The 17687-nt window shown below is 51.7% G+C and overlaps 5 protein-coding genes across 5 annotated transcripts; all 5 read left to right on the top strand.

Moving 5' to 3' along the window:
• Positions 1–2163: 2163 nt before the first annotated feature.
• On the top strand, positions 2164–5972 carry chiA1 (class III chitinase ChiA1). The gene is made up of 3 exons (XM_742875.2): positions 2164–2900; positions 2965–3397; positions 3475–5972. Exons 1-3 carry the CDS (start codon positions 2796–2798, stop codon positions 5601–5603), a joined length of 2667 nt encoding a protein of 888 aa, XP_747968.1. The 5' UTR covers positions 2164–2795; the 3' UTR covers positions 5604–5972.
• Positions 5973–6715: 743 nt separating this feature from the next.
• AFUA_5G03750 (WW domain-containing protein) lies at positions 6716–7609 on the top strand (the record flags this gene model as incomplete). Its single annotated transcript, XM_742876.1, has 3 exons — positions 6716–7169; positions 7226–7311; positions 7388–7609. 3 exons carry the CDS (start codon positions 6716–6718, stop codon positions 7607–7609), a joined length of 762 nt encoding a protein of 253 aa, XP_747969.1.
• A 364-nt stretch (positions 7610–7973) lies between these two features.
• AFUA_5G03740 (CaiB/BaiF CoA transferase family protein) lies at positions 7974–9172 on the top strand (the record flags this gene model as incomplete). Its single annotated transcript, XM_742877.1, has 2 exons — positions 7974–8037; positions 8088–9172. The coding sequence occupies 2 exons, from the start codon at positions 7974–7976 to the stop codon at positions 9170–9172; spliced, it is 1149 nt and encodes a 382-aa protein (XP_747970.1).
• A 1734-nt stretch (positions 9173–10906) lies between these two features.
• Positions 10907–14462, top strand: AFUA_5G03730 (uncharacterized protein). Its single transcript, XM_077804746.1, has 2 exons — positions 10907–11160; positions 11242–14462. Exon 2 carries the CDS (start codon positions 11818–11820, stop codon positions 12958–12960), a length of 1143 nt encoding a protein of 380 aa, XP_077660884.1. The 5' UTR covers positions 10907–11160; positions 11242–11817; the 3' UTR covers positions 12961–14462.
• A 10-nt stretch (positions 14463–14472) lies between these two features.
• Positions 14473–17192, top strand: AFUA_5G03720 (putative chromatin assembly factor 1 subunit A). Its single transcript, XM_742879.2, has 3 exons — positions 14473–15429; positions 15502–16637; positions 16709–17192. The coding sequence occupies exons 1-3, from the start codon at positions 14767–14769 to the stop codon at positions 16806–16808; spliced, it is 1899 nt and encodes a 632-aa protein (XP_747972.1). The 5' UTR covers positions 14473–14766; the 3' UTR covers positions 16809–17192.
• The last annotated feature ends 495 nt before the right edge of the window (positions 17193–17687 follow it).

Raw genomic sequence — 17687 nt, 5'->3', positions numbered from 1 at the left:
AAGACTTAATTCTGTCATTGTCCAACATGTGAGCAATATAACTGGGAGTACGGGTAAAGCGGTATCATGCCACAGCAATGCAACGCTCTGCGCGACGATGAGTTCAGAACAGACGCTGGTCCAACCAGGATACTCGTAAAGGATACATTGCTCTTCTCATACCATTGCCTGTATGGTAAGTTGCACATGAGCGAGACAATCATGAACTCATACATTGGACTTAGTATCAGTCAGTTTCTAGGCCTCATGACGGCGAAGCGAACTCCGGAGCGTTGACCCCTAATTAACAAAGTCTGCAACGATCGAGGATGCATCATCGGCCTGGTTCCGTCGCTTACTTGCCTCATGCAATCGAGCGTCGGCCATACCGCAATTCTGAGCACTGTCCAAAAGGGAAATGATCAAAGCAGAGGCCAGCAAGACGCCGAAGTTGACAATGTCGGAGAGGCGCCTCAACTCGCCTCAAGAAAAACAAAAAGATCTATGGAAGAACCATTCTGGAAGTAGAATAGCTTCATGATTGAATGGGACCACGAGCACCCTTTTGCCCCAGTCCCCAAGAAGGCAGGTCCTGCTAAGAGAGGAGAATCCATGACTCTTAGTGTCGACAAATATCAAAGAATACCAACGTGACATAAACTGTTATTCTGGTCCAGATATCTCGACCGAGACTCTTGAACTGTCTCTTCACTGGATGATTTTTTCTGACAAGTACTCCTGGGACTTGCTTGCTGCACTCATGCCCAGTTCCTGACTGCGACTTCGCACTTGCGGCGTAATCCGTTGAGTACCTGAGCTAGATCGCTAGCGCGAGCCTTAGCATGAATGGCCGATAAATAACTTGTTAAGCACAGAGAACATACTCCATGTGCTTATGATTCGAAGTGATCTATCCACTCAAAAGGCTCGAGCCCCGAAGCGGCCCAAATTGGTGGAGATTTCTCATCTTACTCTGGTGCAGTGGCAAGAGACTAAGAGCAGCCTTTGAGTGGATGTAACTCTGGGAATTAGCCTAAGAAGCAACCTCATGCTAAATTCTATCAGTTAATAAAGAACTCCCAGTAATTGACAACTGAGTAGCTCGAACTTCCTCAGAACCCAGCAATAACAATAGTGAAGTTCAATATCACCGAAGCCTTGTACTCTGTCAGGTATAGACCGAATGATTGCCTCCGGAGTAGTCAATGATGACATGATAGGTACTGTAGACACGAACGAGAAACCCGCCGGATGATCCGGCACGTTCTCCGACACTAGATAGGTAGGTATTTGTTTACTGTTGGCACTAAGCACAAGTCATGACCAGAAATGTCGGATTTTGACTTCCAATTTTCTTCTAGCCATTCATAAAAGTTGTTGCGACTTTGCCCGAAACAGGAAAGTGTTTTCCAGCGAGTCCTTCAGGGAAAAAACAATGCCAAGACCCTGAATCAGGCCAGCGCTAAAATCTTCGCATTATGGTTGGTGTTCCTGAAGGCCTGGAGCCTGCCAGCGAAGGCAACAGCCCCTCGCTAGGCTGGATAAGGAAGGCACGACCATGCGACTCGATTTCTGAGGCTATCAGAGTTGGGGCAAGACTTCCTCCATAGGCTAGTTCCAGCACACCCATGGAACCAAGCAACACAACGTCCCCGAGTCTCCTCCAAGGGCATCTCGGACCCTTTCATTATTCGCTCCTCTTCGTCGTCGCTTATGGCGAGATACAGACTAGCAGCCACCTGGCTGTCAGCAATTTGAGTTAGTGAAGTTACCACAGCCTCGCTTACTCCCCCATTTACGCCCCTCGCCATGTGGTGTGTGAAAGACGAGAAAGGGGATGAAGAGATATAGGTCTAGTTTGACTGGTTCATTCATGGTCGAAGAGCCATCCTTGGTGGCGATGGATGGGCTCTTCACATCCAACTATCGGTTGGATTGGATTCATCATCATGGCTGGGTTCGCCGGCCTTTCTTGATTTCATCTCCCTTGACCCTTCCAGGTGGTAAAATTCATTTCACCCCAAGGTCCCAACTACAAACTAATGCATGTCCCGTCACTAATGCGGAACTAGGGACTACGCAGTATACCGTTGATCAGTCATGAGTCGTGGTACATTGCTCCATGCGGCTCTTTTGTCGACCGTTTCCACTTTCCACGTCGAATCAGCACCCTCATTGCCGCCACCGACTCAACGGCAATATCGACCGGGTCGACTATGAGTATGTTTCAATTTCCACTGCCACTCGGCTGTCCAATCTGGTGATGCTTTCGAGTCCGTAGCGCATTTAGAACCCGGCAGGTTGCCTGTGACTAGTCGCCTCTGACCCTCCACCTGAGAGAAATGAGTTCGTTTGTCCAGTCGGCCGTGCCTTTTGGAACTCAATCTGGCAAGGTGCCGAATAGAGTTCATATTCTCACTACGACCTTCTTGCTATTACCCCTGCAAGTCCCCATTCGAGACCGTAACAGTGCCTCAGGGAAGTTTGTTTGCGTACTATTTTAGGCCAACAATAATGTGACATGGCTGCAAATTCGGCCATCTTCAATCTCCGAGCTGGCAAGATGGTTGGTCATAAACATCCCCATACGTAGTCATATATAAGTACTGTCATGTCCACCACTCCCATTGACGATATCTCTCCTTCTCTTTGGTCTGGCCTTCCCACTTCGCAAGTCTTCGTCCGTTGAGAGACCGTCCGACTTGCCTGCGGACATTTGTCTGCGTCCTTTCTTTGACCCTCACCGTCTACACTCCTTTCTTGTGCGGTAGTTGGCTGGGATTTAATCCCGCTGTCATTCTTTTTTGTTTGCCAACATGGTGTCCAGCAAGCTTTCTTTCGTCGCCACGGCTGTTGCAGCCTTGGCTCCCCTGGCGTCTGCTTTCGATGCCTCCTCAAGATCCAACCTTGCCATCTACTGGGTACGTTTCGACCGTAGCAATCGCCTTCGCTTCCAGGTTCTGCATGCTGATCATTGTCTTGCAGGGTCAAGGTCCTAACCAGCTCCGTCTGAGCCACTTCTGTCAAGAGACCTCCTTGGACATCATTAATATTGGTTTCATCAACTATTTCCCCGATATGAGCCCGGGACACTGGCCGGGCTCCAATTTTGGCAACCAGTGCGACGGTTCTGTCTACGTTACTAATGATGGCGTTGTAACCAAGTTGCTGTCCGGCTGCCATCAAATCATGGAGGATATTCCCATCTGCCAGGCGGCTGGTAAGAAGGTCCTGCTCTCCATCGGTGGTGCCTATCCCCCGGACCAGAGTATCCTCTCCGAGGACAGTGCTGTCGCGTTCGCCACTTTCTTGTGGGGAGCTTTTGGCCCAGTCGCTGAGGGCTGGGAGGGTCCTCGTCCCTTTGGGGATGTCGTCGTTGATGGTTTTGACTTTGACATTGAGCACAACGGCGGGTTTGGTATGTTTCCCGAACTCTCTGAAGGCTGCATGAATCTCCTTCGGCTGTGACGGTGTTGCTGACAGAATATTCACTAGGCTATGCTACCATGGCCAACACCTTCCGTCAGTACTTCAACCAGGTGCCGGAGCGCAAATTCTATCTCTCGGCTGCTCCCCAGTGTATCATCCCCGATGCCCAGCTCAGTGATGCAATCTTTAACGCCGCCTTCGACTTCATCTGGATTCAATACTACAACACCGCTGCATGCTCGGCTAAGAGCTTCATCGACACCAGTCTCGGAACGTTCAACTTCGACGCCTGGGTGACCGTCCTCAAGGCGTCTGCCAGCAAGGACGCCAAGCTCTATGTTGGTCTGCCGGCCAGTGAGACTGCGGCCAACCAGGGTTACTACCTTACTCCCGATGAGGTGGAGTCCCTCGTTTCCACCTACATGGACCGGTACCCGGACACCTTTGGAGGTATCATGCTTTGGGAGGCGACCGCATCCGAGAACAACCAGATCGATGGCGCCCCCTATGCAGACCACATGAAGGATATTCTTTTGCACTGTGACCCGAGCCCTCCCGTAACCTCCTCCAGTGCTATCCCATCTAGCACTCCGGTGACCACACCTTCGCCATCAAGCAGTGCTGTGCCTTCTAGCACCCCTGCCGTCTCTGAGACCCCATCTCCGTCTAGCAGTGCCGTTCCTTCCAGCACCCCGGTTGCCTCAAGTACTCCTGTTGTTCCTGGAACCTCTGCTTCCAGCAGCCCTGTCTCCTCAAGCAGCGCGGTTGCCTCGAGCACTCCCGTTGTTCCTGGAACCTCTGCTTCCAGCAGCCCTGTCTCCTCAAGCAGCGCAGTTGCCTCGAGCACGCCCGTGGTTCCTGGAACATCTACTTCGCCCAGCACCCCAGTCATTCCTGGAACCTCTGCCTCAAGCAGCCCTGTCTCCTCGAGCAGCGCGGTTGCCTCGAGCACTCCCGTTGTTCCTGGAACCTCTGCCTCAAGCAGCCCTGTCTCCTCGAGCAGCGCGGTTGCCTCAAGTACTCCTGTTGTTCCTGGAACCTCTGCTTCCAGCAGCCCTGTCTCCTCAAGCAGCGCGGTTGCCTCGAGCACTCCCGTTGTTCCTGGAACATCTGTTCCGTCCAGCACCCCGGCCATTCCCGGGGGCTCGTCCTCTTCTAGCGAGGCAGTCGCATCATCGACTCCTTTGGTTACCTTGACACTGACAGTCTCGCCTACGCCCGCGCCCAGCTCATCCGAATCCAGCTCTACCGATTTGTCCAGCTCTACACAGACTGACGTCGGCACTGCCCCATCGCAACCCGCCGGTCCATCGACAACCGCCACTGCCACCACGTCCTCGTCTTCCTCGTCCACCGACGAGAGTTCTACTACTGTCGGCAGCGGCAACGGCAATGGCAGCGGATCGACGACCACTACCGCGGCGACCGACTCCATCACCGCTGCGCCCACCGCCACCTCTTCAGCCACTGCTACCGGCGCCACCTCAGAGCCTGTGACCATTACCACTATTATTGTGACTTCCTACATCGATATCTGCCCTACTGGCTTCACTACTGTGACTACTACGTACACAACCACGTACTGTCCAGGTACTAACACTGCAACCGCCACGGCCACCGTTACAAACCCTCCATCTGGACCTGGTGGAGCCGGTTCGCAAACCACAGCGCCCACCGTTCCCGAAGGCTGGACCACCACTGTGACCATCTGCACTCAGTGCGCTGCCAAGCCAACCACCGTGACGTTGACACTGCCTGTGACTGAAACTGGGTCGACGTCGACCGACGCGGTGCCCGCACCCCCTGCCGCGACTGGTGAGGGATCGAACCCTACCCAGCCATCAGGTGCTTCCCCTACCGGTGGCAACGGCAGCTTTTCTGAAGAACCGGTTCCCCCCCCAGCAGTGACTCAGGTCAGCACGAGCACCGAGATTGTGACCCTGGTTCGTCCCACTTCGAGCCGCCCCCTGATTCTCGGTACCGGCACAGTCCACCCTTCGTCGACGCTGGCCGTGAAGCCATCGGCCAAGCCATCGGGTCAAAACTCCGGCAGTAGCTCTCACGTGCCCATTCCTCCCAGCTACACTCAAGAAGCTGTGTCGCCCTTGTCCACCGGTGCTGCCTCGCGCGTGACTGGACTGGGCCACGGCTTGGTCCTCACGGTTCTCACCCTGTCGGCGTTCTTCGTGTTGTAGAGCACCAACCATGTGAGCTGTCATGTGGGCAGATAATGTATAATGAAGGACTGCTATTCTAGCTGACATTGTTTTTTTTGCTTGTCTTTTTTTTAATCTCGATGTGTTTACATTACAATTCGACCTGGTCCAGTCTGCGCTGGTCCTTAATTAAGCAGTCCTATACCACTTCCACCCTCGACGCACCGCGTCCAATTTCTTTGTCACTCTCGGTCGATGCATGAAACGTTTGCATATTGTATAGAGCATGAGACTTTTCATTTTGACGTCCCATCAGAACTTCTCTAATAGCATGAGACATTCTCTATCATTCAAGTATTTGCAAGTCGGTACCGGATCCGCCATCCATAGACCTAATTGAGCCAATAAGGCGCTACTGGCGGTGCCTGAAATGATGATGCCTAAACTTAGTCGTATTGAGCCGAGCGAGGGATTAAATTACCAATTAGTACATAGGGAAACAAGCTTTCAGGGCCAAGACGGGTTGATCCGACTGATCCAAGCTGTCATCCGGCGTATTGATTTCAATGTCTTCCTACCTCTCCAAGAATCAATAGCGTCCTTTTCGATTGGGTTAGACGATTGATTGATAATTCGACAAGGAACAAGAGCGTCAGGACTGTATCTCTCCTCGTAAGATAATGTATCTATTGCGTAAGGTACGAACGAGAGGTAAGACAGCAGTGTTTCGTTGCGCCACAAATCGTACGCATAGGCCAATACAGCAGCACAGGGGCTGATGTGGCTGACCGCTGAAGTGGGCCTATCACAGTCTGCACAGGATGGACTGAGGAGGGGCATGTCGTGGCTGGTTCTTTGATTGAGCGCGATTTTTTCTCTGTACGGAATAGATAATATCGGTCACTTCCCCTATGGATCCGCATCCTGGAGGAAACTAGGATAGATAGTCCCTTATTTTAGTAGTCCCCCCCTCCTCTCCCAAGGCGTATCAGAGTAAACAAATGCAACGTATAAATATCGAGAACGGACCCTCCTTAGCTGGCGTGATTGGAGTCCAGTCTACCTTCCCCCCTCTCTCAGATCCCCCCTGCTCGTGAACTATCAGTTACGTATTTTATATCTGCTACTTTGCAATTGCAATTCATATCACCATGGACGGATTCCTCGGTAAAATGATCGAAAAGTTCGCTGAAAAGGCTACTGGTGGCAGCAGCAACAGCGGCGGCGACGGCTACTCCTCTTACAACCAGCAGCAGCCCAGCTACGGTGGACAGGGGCAAGGTTACAATTCAGGCCCCGCCCCTCCCCAGGATCTCCCTTACCCGTGGGTCGCCCGCTGGGATGATCGCGACCAGCGTTGGTTCTACGTGAACGAGCAGACCGGCGAGAGGTCCTGGGAGCGACCGTACGGCGGCAGTGGCGGTCCGTCCTACGGAGAGCGATCGTACGGTCAGCCTCAGCCTTCGTATGGGTATGAAGGCGGCTACCTGCAGGCGCAGGAACAGCGACCCGAACACAAGGATCACAGTATGATGTATGGTGCGGCGGCGGGAGCGGCCGGTCTGGTGGGTGGTGCGATACTAATGCATGAGGGGGAGAAAATCCGTGAGTTGTTCTTGATCAAACCAAAACAATGGAGGAGGATCATTGACTCTGGCCAGATGAGGACTGGGATGAAAAGAAGGAGAGAATCGAGCAGAATGTTGAGGATTTCCCTGAGAATGCCGCACGGTGGACAGGCGAAAAGGTTTGTACAAGCTCTCCTGCCGTGGTTGCGTATGATCTGCTGTGCAGACGCTGACGAAGATGGTGTTTATATTTAGGTTGGTGAGATAGAGGCGATCCCAGAGAATATCGAACAGGGCTGGGATCGCGCCGAGGACCGCATCGAGCAGAAGTGGGACAATGCAGTTGACGACATCGAGGAGTTCCCGGAGAATGCGGCGGAATGGACTGGACGAAAAGTCGGCGAGGTGGAACAATTCGGCGACAATATAGGCAATGCGTATGATGAGGGAAGGGCCGAGGGTCGCGATGATTGGTGAACAGAAGGGGTCATACCGCGTTTTGACAAGGTGATTTATACATCTCGGGCATAGCAGTATCGCAAGTCATGATGAACTTGTTGATAAACAGTAAATGTTGTATAGCAATCATCACATTCACACTGCATAACTGTATATATGCTCTGGAGCTTCCCTGGCAGCACTGTTGGTTTCCCCGCACGTGGCCCCGGGCCTCGGCTGCGGAGAAACGGTTGCTCATTCATCAGTCTTAAGCTATTAAACCATCATCATGCACATCGCGCCGCAGGCCAGCGGGTTGGCTACATCTGTTATTCCCTATCGAGGTTTCTCGGGATTGGACGTCTAGTGACAGATCACTCACAGTCAGAGATTGACCAGACCTATGTCCAAGTCATCCCTTCCACTCGCAGGAGTTCGAGTCGTTGAGCTGGCGGGCCTGGCTCCAGGTTGGTACTATGCCTGCATTCAAACAAATTGACTATCTCTAACGATATAGGCCCGTTCGCTGGACTTCTACTCGCAGACTATGGCGCGTCAGTGCTGCGAGTTGATCGACCGAAATCCATCTCCACAGACCAGTTGACTCGCCGGAAAACGTCCATCACGCTGGACCTGCGAGACAAAACTTCCCACCGCCTTCTTCTCTCTATCCTGACAAAGGCCGATGTCCTGATTGATCCCTACCGTCCGGGTGTGCTGGAACGTCTGGGCCTCTCGCCGTCCGATGTGCTCCTGAAACACAACCCGCGCCTGATTGTGGCTCGCATGACGGGCTTCCGTCGGGACGGCAAATACAAAGATATGGCGGGCCATGACATCAATTACATCGCGGTGTCTGGGGTACTGTCCATGCTTGGCCGGAAGGGAGAACCCCCTTACGCACCGGGCAACATCCTGGGCGATTTCGCCGGCGGAGGCGCCATGTGCTTCCTCGGGATCCTGCTGGCGCTGTTGGCGCGTGCGCACACAGGACGTGGCCAGGTGGTCGAAGCCAACATGGTAGATGGGTCCGCGTACTTGGCGACGATGCCGCGATTGAACCGGCAAACGCCGCTGTGGAATCTACCCCGCGGCGAGAATATGTTGGACGGCGGCAGTCCCTTCTACGGCACCTACGAGTGCAAAGACCGGGGCAAGTATTTTGCGGTCGGAGCGTTGGAGCCGCAGTTTTACGCAGCGCTGATCAAGGGGCTGGGTTTTGAAACAGGGGATCTCCCCGCACGGGAGGACAGGGCGAATTGGCCCGCCCTGCGAGCCGCGTTTGAGCGGCGATTCAAGGAAAAGACGCGGGCGGAGTGGGAGGCCATCTTTGATGGCACGGATGCTTGCGCGACGCCCGTTCTGGAGCAGGCGGAATTGGAACAGAGTGGTTACGAGCAGCGGCCTGCGGTGCACCTGGTTGACACGCCCGGTCTTCCCATCCCGGCTGACGACGGCGGATGGACAGGAGGCGGGCTGTTACCTGGTACCGGCGGGCAGGAGACGCTCAAGACCTGGATGGGATGGGAGAGAGGACGGGACTATGATATCCGAGGAGATGGAGTATTGGTGTGGATCGAGGGAGGCAAGTCTAAACTGTAGGTAGCGTAGCCAATGTCTCAGAATGGCCTTCTAGAGCGACGGGATTATTGGTGGACGCCATCACAAATGATACCCATGACCCCTCAATGGAGGGAGAGAAGCTTTGGCCATTCAGCATGTGCGGGAATCGCAACATGTGAGACAATCTTAGGGCTGAGAAACGAGATCTGGAGAATTCAATTGGGTTCTGGTGGTATGAGGGGATCCCTAGCCACAGCCACAGTCGGCAACGGGCTGTCAGTCAATCATCGGTGCGTCGGTCAGCATCAACAGGGTCGCAATAATTCCATTTCGATTTTTACAATTCTTTCGATTCTTTCCCCAGCAGATGGGCGGTTGGAGATACAAGAATAATGATAAATGCTGTCAAGATGTCTGATTGGGACATCTGTGCACAAGTTGATCATGCATACTGCAGCGCGTATCTCCAGTACGTACGGAGTAGATACCCTCGTTACGGTATGAAATCCGTAAGTAGTACCTTACCAGGCTTACCAGCATCGGAATCCATGGCGAGCTGAAAGGATCGAAACCGGTGGCGATTGCCCCATTCGAGCGGCTCTGAGAAATGTTACAACAGCTGAATGTAACCTATAGGAGCCCTGGTGGGATGATTCGATGGACTGAGCGTTATCAGTGTAGGCTACCTACCTAATTATCGCGTCATTTGACTCTTTCACCACTCGGAGAAACTTATGCAAATGCTGGACGATCTGTTGCCATTACTGCAAGTGATAGTCAGGGCAAAGTTAGATAGGGAAATGTAACTACCTTCCTGTGCCTGACTAAAGCCATGCTCTATACGCTCTCTCGCTTCTCTCAGTAGCAATTTTTGGACCTCAGGATCCAAGTCTACAGCAAAGGATCTTTCTTTCTTCCGAGCTTCCGGCCATATCTCCAGATGGTGGAGTATACGACGTCATGGTCCCTCTAGTTTAGACTAAATCAACGGGACGTTGAGTGAAGAAATTGATCCGATATGTTACTCAGGTACCACGAAGGGTAAAATTGACAAGGCGCTTGTACAGAGGCGGAGTACGTACCTTTCGAACCTTGGGAACTTGAGTCTGTAGTACGGCCCGAAGTGGTTATGGTATTATTTACCGGTATTATCCCTACCATATTAGGGCTCCACGTGCCTAAAACTGTGGCGCAGCACTGCTATATACTGGTACACAAACCACTTTAACGATAGTCATGTTTAGCTGGGTAAAAGCACAAGCCCCAAATACACGGTTCTCTGTATTGATTTATGGAAGGGAAGGAAATCAATTACTAAAGTTTGTTAGCTATCTTGTAACAGCTAACAAAGGTAGACTAGCCATGGACTATTCACGGTGCGTGCCTCCTCCACGCATCATGACTGGACTAGGAAGGAACCCCACGAGGATGACTGCATCTTGACTTTTGAGACTTCGAGTCTTCATGCTTCAGTGCTAACTTAGCCGCTTCACAGAAAGCAACTCCAAGCACACTGATAAGAGGCACGGACCCTTTTGTTTGTTTACTGTTTGTTATTGAGTACTGCCTTTGTCATCATTACCCTAACATGAAAGGCTTAACCTTGGTGGTTGTGTGGTTCCAGTCGTGGAAGACAAAGGGAATGTCCTCAAGTCATGACTTCATCATGATGTCTCTTACTTGTCCTTTAGTAACCCGGAGAAATTTCAATGCTTTGAATTATTGGTATGATTAGTAGGTATTATCATTTTAAAGTGGCCAGGGAGATATGTACTCCGCATCTACATAATGATTCGCAGCGATTCTGTGGATGAAACATGTGGCTGTGCTGATGTTTACCAATTCCCATATCTTCCCTTTCCCTGTGCCTGTATTTGGGTACAGAACCAGTAAGGTACCGGTCCCGTACCAGCCAAACTGGGTCTTGAAAAGCAAAAACTAAGGTAGGTACTTTACCTTTTTTCTGTGTTGTTCGCCTTCTTTCGCTCATTTCATCGGCCGACCGATTAATGCTCCCCAAACTAAAGGTATGTTTAAACAGCCATAGCTCTCCTCTTGTCTCGTCGAGGTTGGCTGATTTTTTATTACTCCTTCTCTCTACTTTTCAGCTGTCATCTATTGCCAGCGTGTCTATCCAAAGTGGCTTGCTGAATCTGCAGTCAAATAACCGCCCAAGACCGCCAAGGCCTCCCCTCGTGCCTGTTCCCAAAGCGGCCTGATCGATCTTTCTCCTGTCGCAACGGAGTACTCCTCACAGCATCAAGTGCTGCTCCCTGTAACCTCGACTGAGAACAGAAAATTGGCCGTTTCGAGCATTGAAATCTTTGCGTGTGCTTTCTTTTGTGGAATCTCATTAATCCCCACGATTCCTTCGTTGGACCAATCCTTTTTCTTTCCTCTCTTTTCCCTCGCTGCAGCCGCCGAATACTGCTGCATGTACCACACAACGGAATCGCCGGCCAATTCGCTGATCCATCATCCATCATCGCGCGACAAGGCAAATTTGGGTTCCCTTACTTCCATCACGCCTCTTCCTTCCATTCTCAATCAAGGCGACTTTTGGCAGTCGTTTTTTACTCGACAGGGCAGATAGTGCTTGCACTCGGCTCTTGCCGCCTCTACTTAATCAGTAACCTTTGGAATCTTCTTTTCTGCCGCAACCTCTCAACTGCTTTCGGTCCTGCATGGCTGGCGTGCAAGCTCAGCCCACCATGACCGACTATCGACTCCCAATTCACCAGGCACCTTCTCGGAAGCCCGTCCCTGGAATGCATCGTGGCTACCCTTTTCAATCCTACGAGCCTCACCAGCAACAACCGCCGCACCATTATCGTCCGCAGCAACAGCAACAGCACCACCACCACCACCTACAACAAGAGGTTTCTCCCCATCCCTCCGTCTCGTCGGCCAGCCGCAATCGAGCTTCTTCGTCCCACGTCTCGCCGTACGGGGCGCATCAGCAACAATATGCCGGCGCCCCTTCGCCGCAATACACAATGACCAGCCACGTTAGTCACCAATCAAGGCGCCTGTCTAACACTAGTGCCACCACCTCGACCAGCTCAACCGGAAACAACTTTAGCTCTGATATCCGCCGGAGTACATCATCCCGCTCGACCAACACTCAAGTCGGCTACGTGGCTCTCATGCGCAGGCAGAAGGCAACTGTCTGGTGTGATCGAGCTCAGCCTGAAGATCCCCGACTTCGGGCCCAAAAGCTAGCGGATAAGAAAAGGGCCTACCTGGAAGTCCACGGCGCTGGCGCCGGACGCACCGGTACCCTGGCAAGCGGCAAGAACAAGCATGGAAACAAGGGAGTGACAGAATTTTCGGCGTCAGCTCTCGTTGGAGCGACCGTTCCGGTCCGGCTCAGTGCAAACGAGGTGGGCGACGGAGACGAGGATGGACATAGTGATAATGGATTTCCTCATCGCCGCACGGGCAGCGGCCGCAGTTCTCTCGGGAGCAATTACCGCTACCCTAGTAGCTACCAGCGGCCTTCCCAGGGCACCTCGGGGAGTAATAATACCCCGCCCAACGAAAGGGCTGATCTTCCAGAAGTTACGGAAAATCCTCCAGCGGAGCGCCACGAGCAGGAAAGAGCCTCATCTGCCAAGGACGATTCTGCCACTAGTCATAGCAAGACCAGTGAGCAAGAGGATAGCTTCGGATCTGTAGGTGACATGGCAGCGCCCAGTGCCGCCACCACCGCTGCTGAGAAGGCCCGGAAGGCGGACGAATTGCGGCGCAGAGGAAGTGTGGATGAACGGACGACCACAATGACGAACGTGCGACTTTTCGTCGCAAATCCCGATCTCAGTGACTGAGTGTTTTGCCCTGCGGACATTCCGCCAGGACTTTTTCGCTTGAGCAGCAATTAAAGACAGCCGGGCTCGGGTTCTGGTAGCAGGACTCCTTGCCCAATTTTATGCTGGACATAAAAGCTAGGGTCCCGCGTCGCTGATTTCTACCCCTTTCATCATCACATACTGTGCATTTCTCCTACCTTTCTTTTTCTTTCTGCGGCCGGCTGTCCATCGTTACTGCTGCATGCTGTTCATCATGGGTCGCTTGAAGGCTTAAGCTGACCCTTTCTCATTTTACATGGGGTTATTCTACCTTCACTACATTCTTCGACAAATCTGCCTACGGCGCATTCGTCTTCATCTGCTCACTGTGTGTATTTGCATATTTTGCACCTTTGGGGCGCTCTTATACCAATCTTCTGCGCCGTATCGCTAATTCTAATAATATGACTTGTACATACCAGACATTGGTTTCCAATTGACGTAGAACACAGTCGCTTACTGTCTTGTTTGTCAATCGTGTAGGGAGTATGGGAACAGGGCCGCATATCTATTTATGAGACGTTATGCCCGGTCTCGAACGTATCCTGAGTGGACTTGCTACTAGAGATCCCTGTTCCAAATTTGAACAGACATGTCTTTCCATTATGCCTCAGGCAACCCAGAGATCACGCTTCCCTAGTCCGACGCAAGAAGGAGAAGTGCTTTCAGCCCCAGCACTGCTACCACTGTCGTCATTCATTGCTGCCTTGCCCTCGTTCAAACTCGTGAGTGCGTCCACAAACGAGCGGGTATCTCAAAGCCTTAATTAATTCTCAACCTATTGCGTCCGCGCCAGAGTTCAGACTCAGGAGAGAGCATATTTGAAACAATTGAAGCGCATGAAATGCCTCTTTTGCACTCCGCAGTACGTCGCACGCAACAATGAGGTACCGCGGGACCCAGGCGCAATGCAGGTTGCTCGGGGGCGCTGCTGAAGAAACGAGCGAATATGGAAGTACAATAAGTAGGATTTGGTGGCGCATGCACTTTTACTGGAGGAGAAGGTGGGAAGTCCAGACTTACCCTGGGGTGCTCCGTTTGAGGCCATGTAGAACGGTAGACTAAGATAAAGACGGCACTATTACACGAGGAACTGTCCACATAAAACTGCACATGGCAGTCTTCCAGGATGCTCTATACGATTCTCGGTGGCGCTCCTTATGGTGGAGACTATGGTGATGGAAAACCCGTAAATCGCTGAGGTTCCATGCTGGTAAAGAGACCTCAACTGAGTAGACCCTTGCCTTGCTGCCTTGAATACAAGCTGAAGAAGAGGCTTACTTCAAGTCAATCAAGAACTCTTTCCCTCACAAGTCACAGTAAACTTCAATCTCCTCAACTGCGCAAGAGTTGAGGTAGATCAACCAATGGACACTCAGCTTGATGTCGCTTGATTCAATTCTGGAGCCATTCGAGGCTGCTAAAGCTGAGTTGAAGTCACCAGTGAATGTATGTCTGCAAGTCCATCCTAAAGCTGCTAGAGTGGACTTCGGTAAGTCCATATTCACTAGCTCATGCTTGGAAGTGCAGACGAAATTACTCTAAATCAGCAAGAAAAAGGCATTGTAATGTAAAGGGGGTTAAAGCAGCGGGAAAGCACGTGCCTTCCCCTCCGCAGACGCGAAGAAGGCGCGAACTTCAATTAACGCGTGTTTCACAACACGGCTACGGAAGGGTCACCGACCTGACCTCTCATGGCTTGACCTTCCCTGGGCAGTCTCTGGGCAAAGAAATTGACATCTGGGTTCAGCTATTTTAATTAGGTAGCCTTGAGACCAGCACAGAATGGAAGTGTCCGTTGACAGCTCGTCGGGTCTCTCTTCCCTTCCACCCCAATCCTATCCCACTTCGCCGTCAGCGTCGAGAAAGCGCTCAATCCAGGAGATTGAGGCATCACCACATTCGCCAGAAAGCAGGAAGACATCGAAAATATGTGATCAAGAAAACCAAGACCCATCATTATCTCACGCCGCAGCGTCCTGCACCCCAACCGACCAACATGTCAAAACACCGTCAGGCCCCCCAGCCAGCATTGAAATTCCGAATCAACAGAACGTTGCGAATACAACAACGCCTGGCGGATCGGTGTTTGTAGAAGTTCGTCAACCAAGCTCTACAACGGAAACCACATCAAAAAATACACAGCCATCGACCCCTACGAAGACCACCAACGCCCCTGCGCCAAGTGCCAAAAAGCGGAAGCTGTCACCTGCGAGCAAAGAAGCTAAACAACAGGAGAAGGAAGCAAAAGAACGGCAGAAGTTAGAGGAGAAAGCCAAGAAAGAAGAGGAGAAGCGCATAAAGGAAGAAGAGAGAAAAAAGCGCGAAGCCGAACGGGAGGAGGAACGTAAGCGAAAAGAAGAGAAGAAGAGGCTGAAGGAAGAGGAGAAGGCCGCTAAAGAAGAAGAGAAACGTAAGAAAGAAGAGGAAAAGTTGAAGAAGGAAAGGGTAAGCATTTCGCTATCCAATGATGGTATTTTTCAATCCAATGGCCTCTTCTACTTGCTAACCTCTGATTAGGCACAAACGAAACTGAATGCATTTTTCGTCAAACCTAAACCTCCAGCACAGCCAACTGACGATACTGCTTCCGACTCACCCAAGATACCGATCGCCGATGGTGTCTCAAAGTCAACCTCCCAGAACCCCACTCCGCCTCAATCTGACTATCAACGAGAATTTCCGGACTTCTTCTTACAGTCTCACACAAGAATCGCCCCGCCGCACCAGTTCGAACGTGATCCACAGGCTCTTTCTCACGTGCGAGAAAGGGTCGATGCTTGCCTACAATCCTATCGAAATGGGTCCGCGGAGCCTCTTTCATTCCGGCCCTCTGAACTTTTCCGACTCATGCCGTATAACCGGCGGCGTGGAAGACAGGCTGCCTCCGTCAAAGAGATTCTGCTTAGAATGCAGAGTCTCGAGCAGTCCGACCCTGATTCTGCGCGCCGGGCTCAAGAATTGCTCAGACGCATCAAAATGAAATCTCTAAAGTTTGGTGAAGATGTTCGACCTCCTTACCAGGGCACTTTTACCAAGACGCTTCCGGAATCTGCTGCTATTAAACTCATGCGCAATCCCTTCCACCGTGGTCTACCCGATATCAACTACGACTATGATTCCGAGGCCGAGTGGGAGGAGCCGGAAGAGGGCGAAGATCTGGATTCCGAGGAGGAGGAGGAAGGAAGTGATGAAGGGGATGATGACATGGATGGGTTCTTGGACGACGATGATGATAACCTGGAGGGCAAACGACGATTGATAGTGGGAGATTTGGAGCCTCTGAGTACCGGACTACGTTGGCAAGGCGAAGGCGGAGACCACGAGCTTGAAATGTACAGGATCCAGACGACCATGGATTCGGTTACCTTCCCTATTGACCCATTCTCCACGGCATATTGGCAAAAACCAAAGCCAACAGAGCAACTCCCAGCAGGTGGTGTGGGCCGTTGCACTCTCCATTCATTCATGGTCGTTCCTTCAAGCACTCAATCCCAAACTGCTGCGCCTGCTACTGCAGGAGTAACCCCGACCCTGTTGACCGCAAGTGGCAAGGCGAAGCGCACATTGACACCAGAGCAACTGGCCGAATTTAAAGAGGTGGTGAATGGTAGCGACCTGACGAAAACAGGCCTGATCGAGGTTTTGAAGAAACGGTATAAGCTCCTCCATTGCCCCCCCCCCGGACGAGTTTCAGTTCAGCATCATGCTAATGACGCTTCACTAGATTTCCCAAGATATCGAAAGACGTCCTTAAGGAGACCCTTACTCACGTGGCGACGCGTGTTGGACAGCGGGAGGTTGACAAAAAGTGGGTGTGCAATTAGGGGAGGAGGGAAGGACAGTATCCATATCAGCGTGGATCCGCAAGATATACACTGCCTCAGTTTGCAAAGATGGGAGTTATGGCGTACGTCGTTATTCTAGAATCACTGTGGGGCAATATCCAAGACGTCTACGGGTTGAGTGTCTGTGATTTCATGGTCATTTGTGGGAAAACAGCATAGATCGAGTCAACTGATCGCATTTACGATACCTGTGCTGGCTGTGGCACTTGAACTTGTCGCGTCTCATCTTTAGGTCGCAGGAGCGAAAACGAGAGCAGAGAGTTTAGATTGAACTATATTATCCTCCACGATGATATTCAAAGCAAGATTAGCATATGTGCAGACTTTGATTCTGGTCTTCAGCTCACCTTGAACCAGTGCGAGGACAGCTGAACAGGTCTTTGGGATCCTGCTCTTCTCTTTTCATGGGCTGGTCATCGATCACGGTAACCGAGAGAGGTTTAGCCTGATCTCTTGGGTTGTCCGATTGGGACACGTGCCATGTGGGGAATAACAGCCTGTCTTCTTGTTAGTAATTTTGACTCAGGTCCAAGTGTTCATCCCAGTGTTGCTCCATCTACTACTCCATACAGAGTTACTCCACCCGGAAAATGATATTTCGAACCTCAATCCTTGGAGTCTCTATGGTCCACTATTGATATGCACCTGCAAGAGAATAGCTTACCATATGCTGCCGTAATAATCATGAGGATGAGTCTTTTCCCCATCTTTATGGAGGTGTTCAATAAACACCAGAGGAAAAGGAGAGTCAAGAGACAGCTGGTGGGAGGGATGAGGAGGGGGACTGACCAATCATGGCAGGAAAAAGGACAACCCGCCATGCATGCAGTGCCAACACATCAACTATCCAGGTCTGTC

The sequence above is a fragment of the Aspergillus fumigatus genome, chromosome 5, assembly GCF_000002655.1.
Source record: "Aspergillus fumigatus Af293 chromosome 5, whole genome shotgun sequence".
In the NCBI taxonomy this organism is placed as follows: Eukaryota; Fungi; Ascomycota; class Eurotiomycetes; order Eurotiales; family Aspergillaceae; genus Aspergillus; species Aspergillus fumigatus.
Note: the sequence above shows the minus strand (reverse complement) of the source record. Positions and strands in the feature narration are given on the sequence as shown.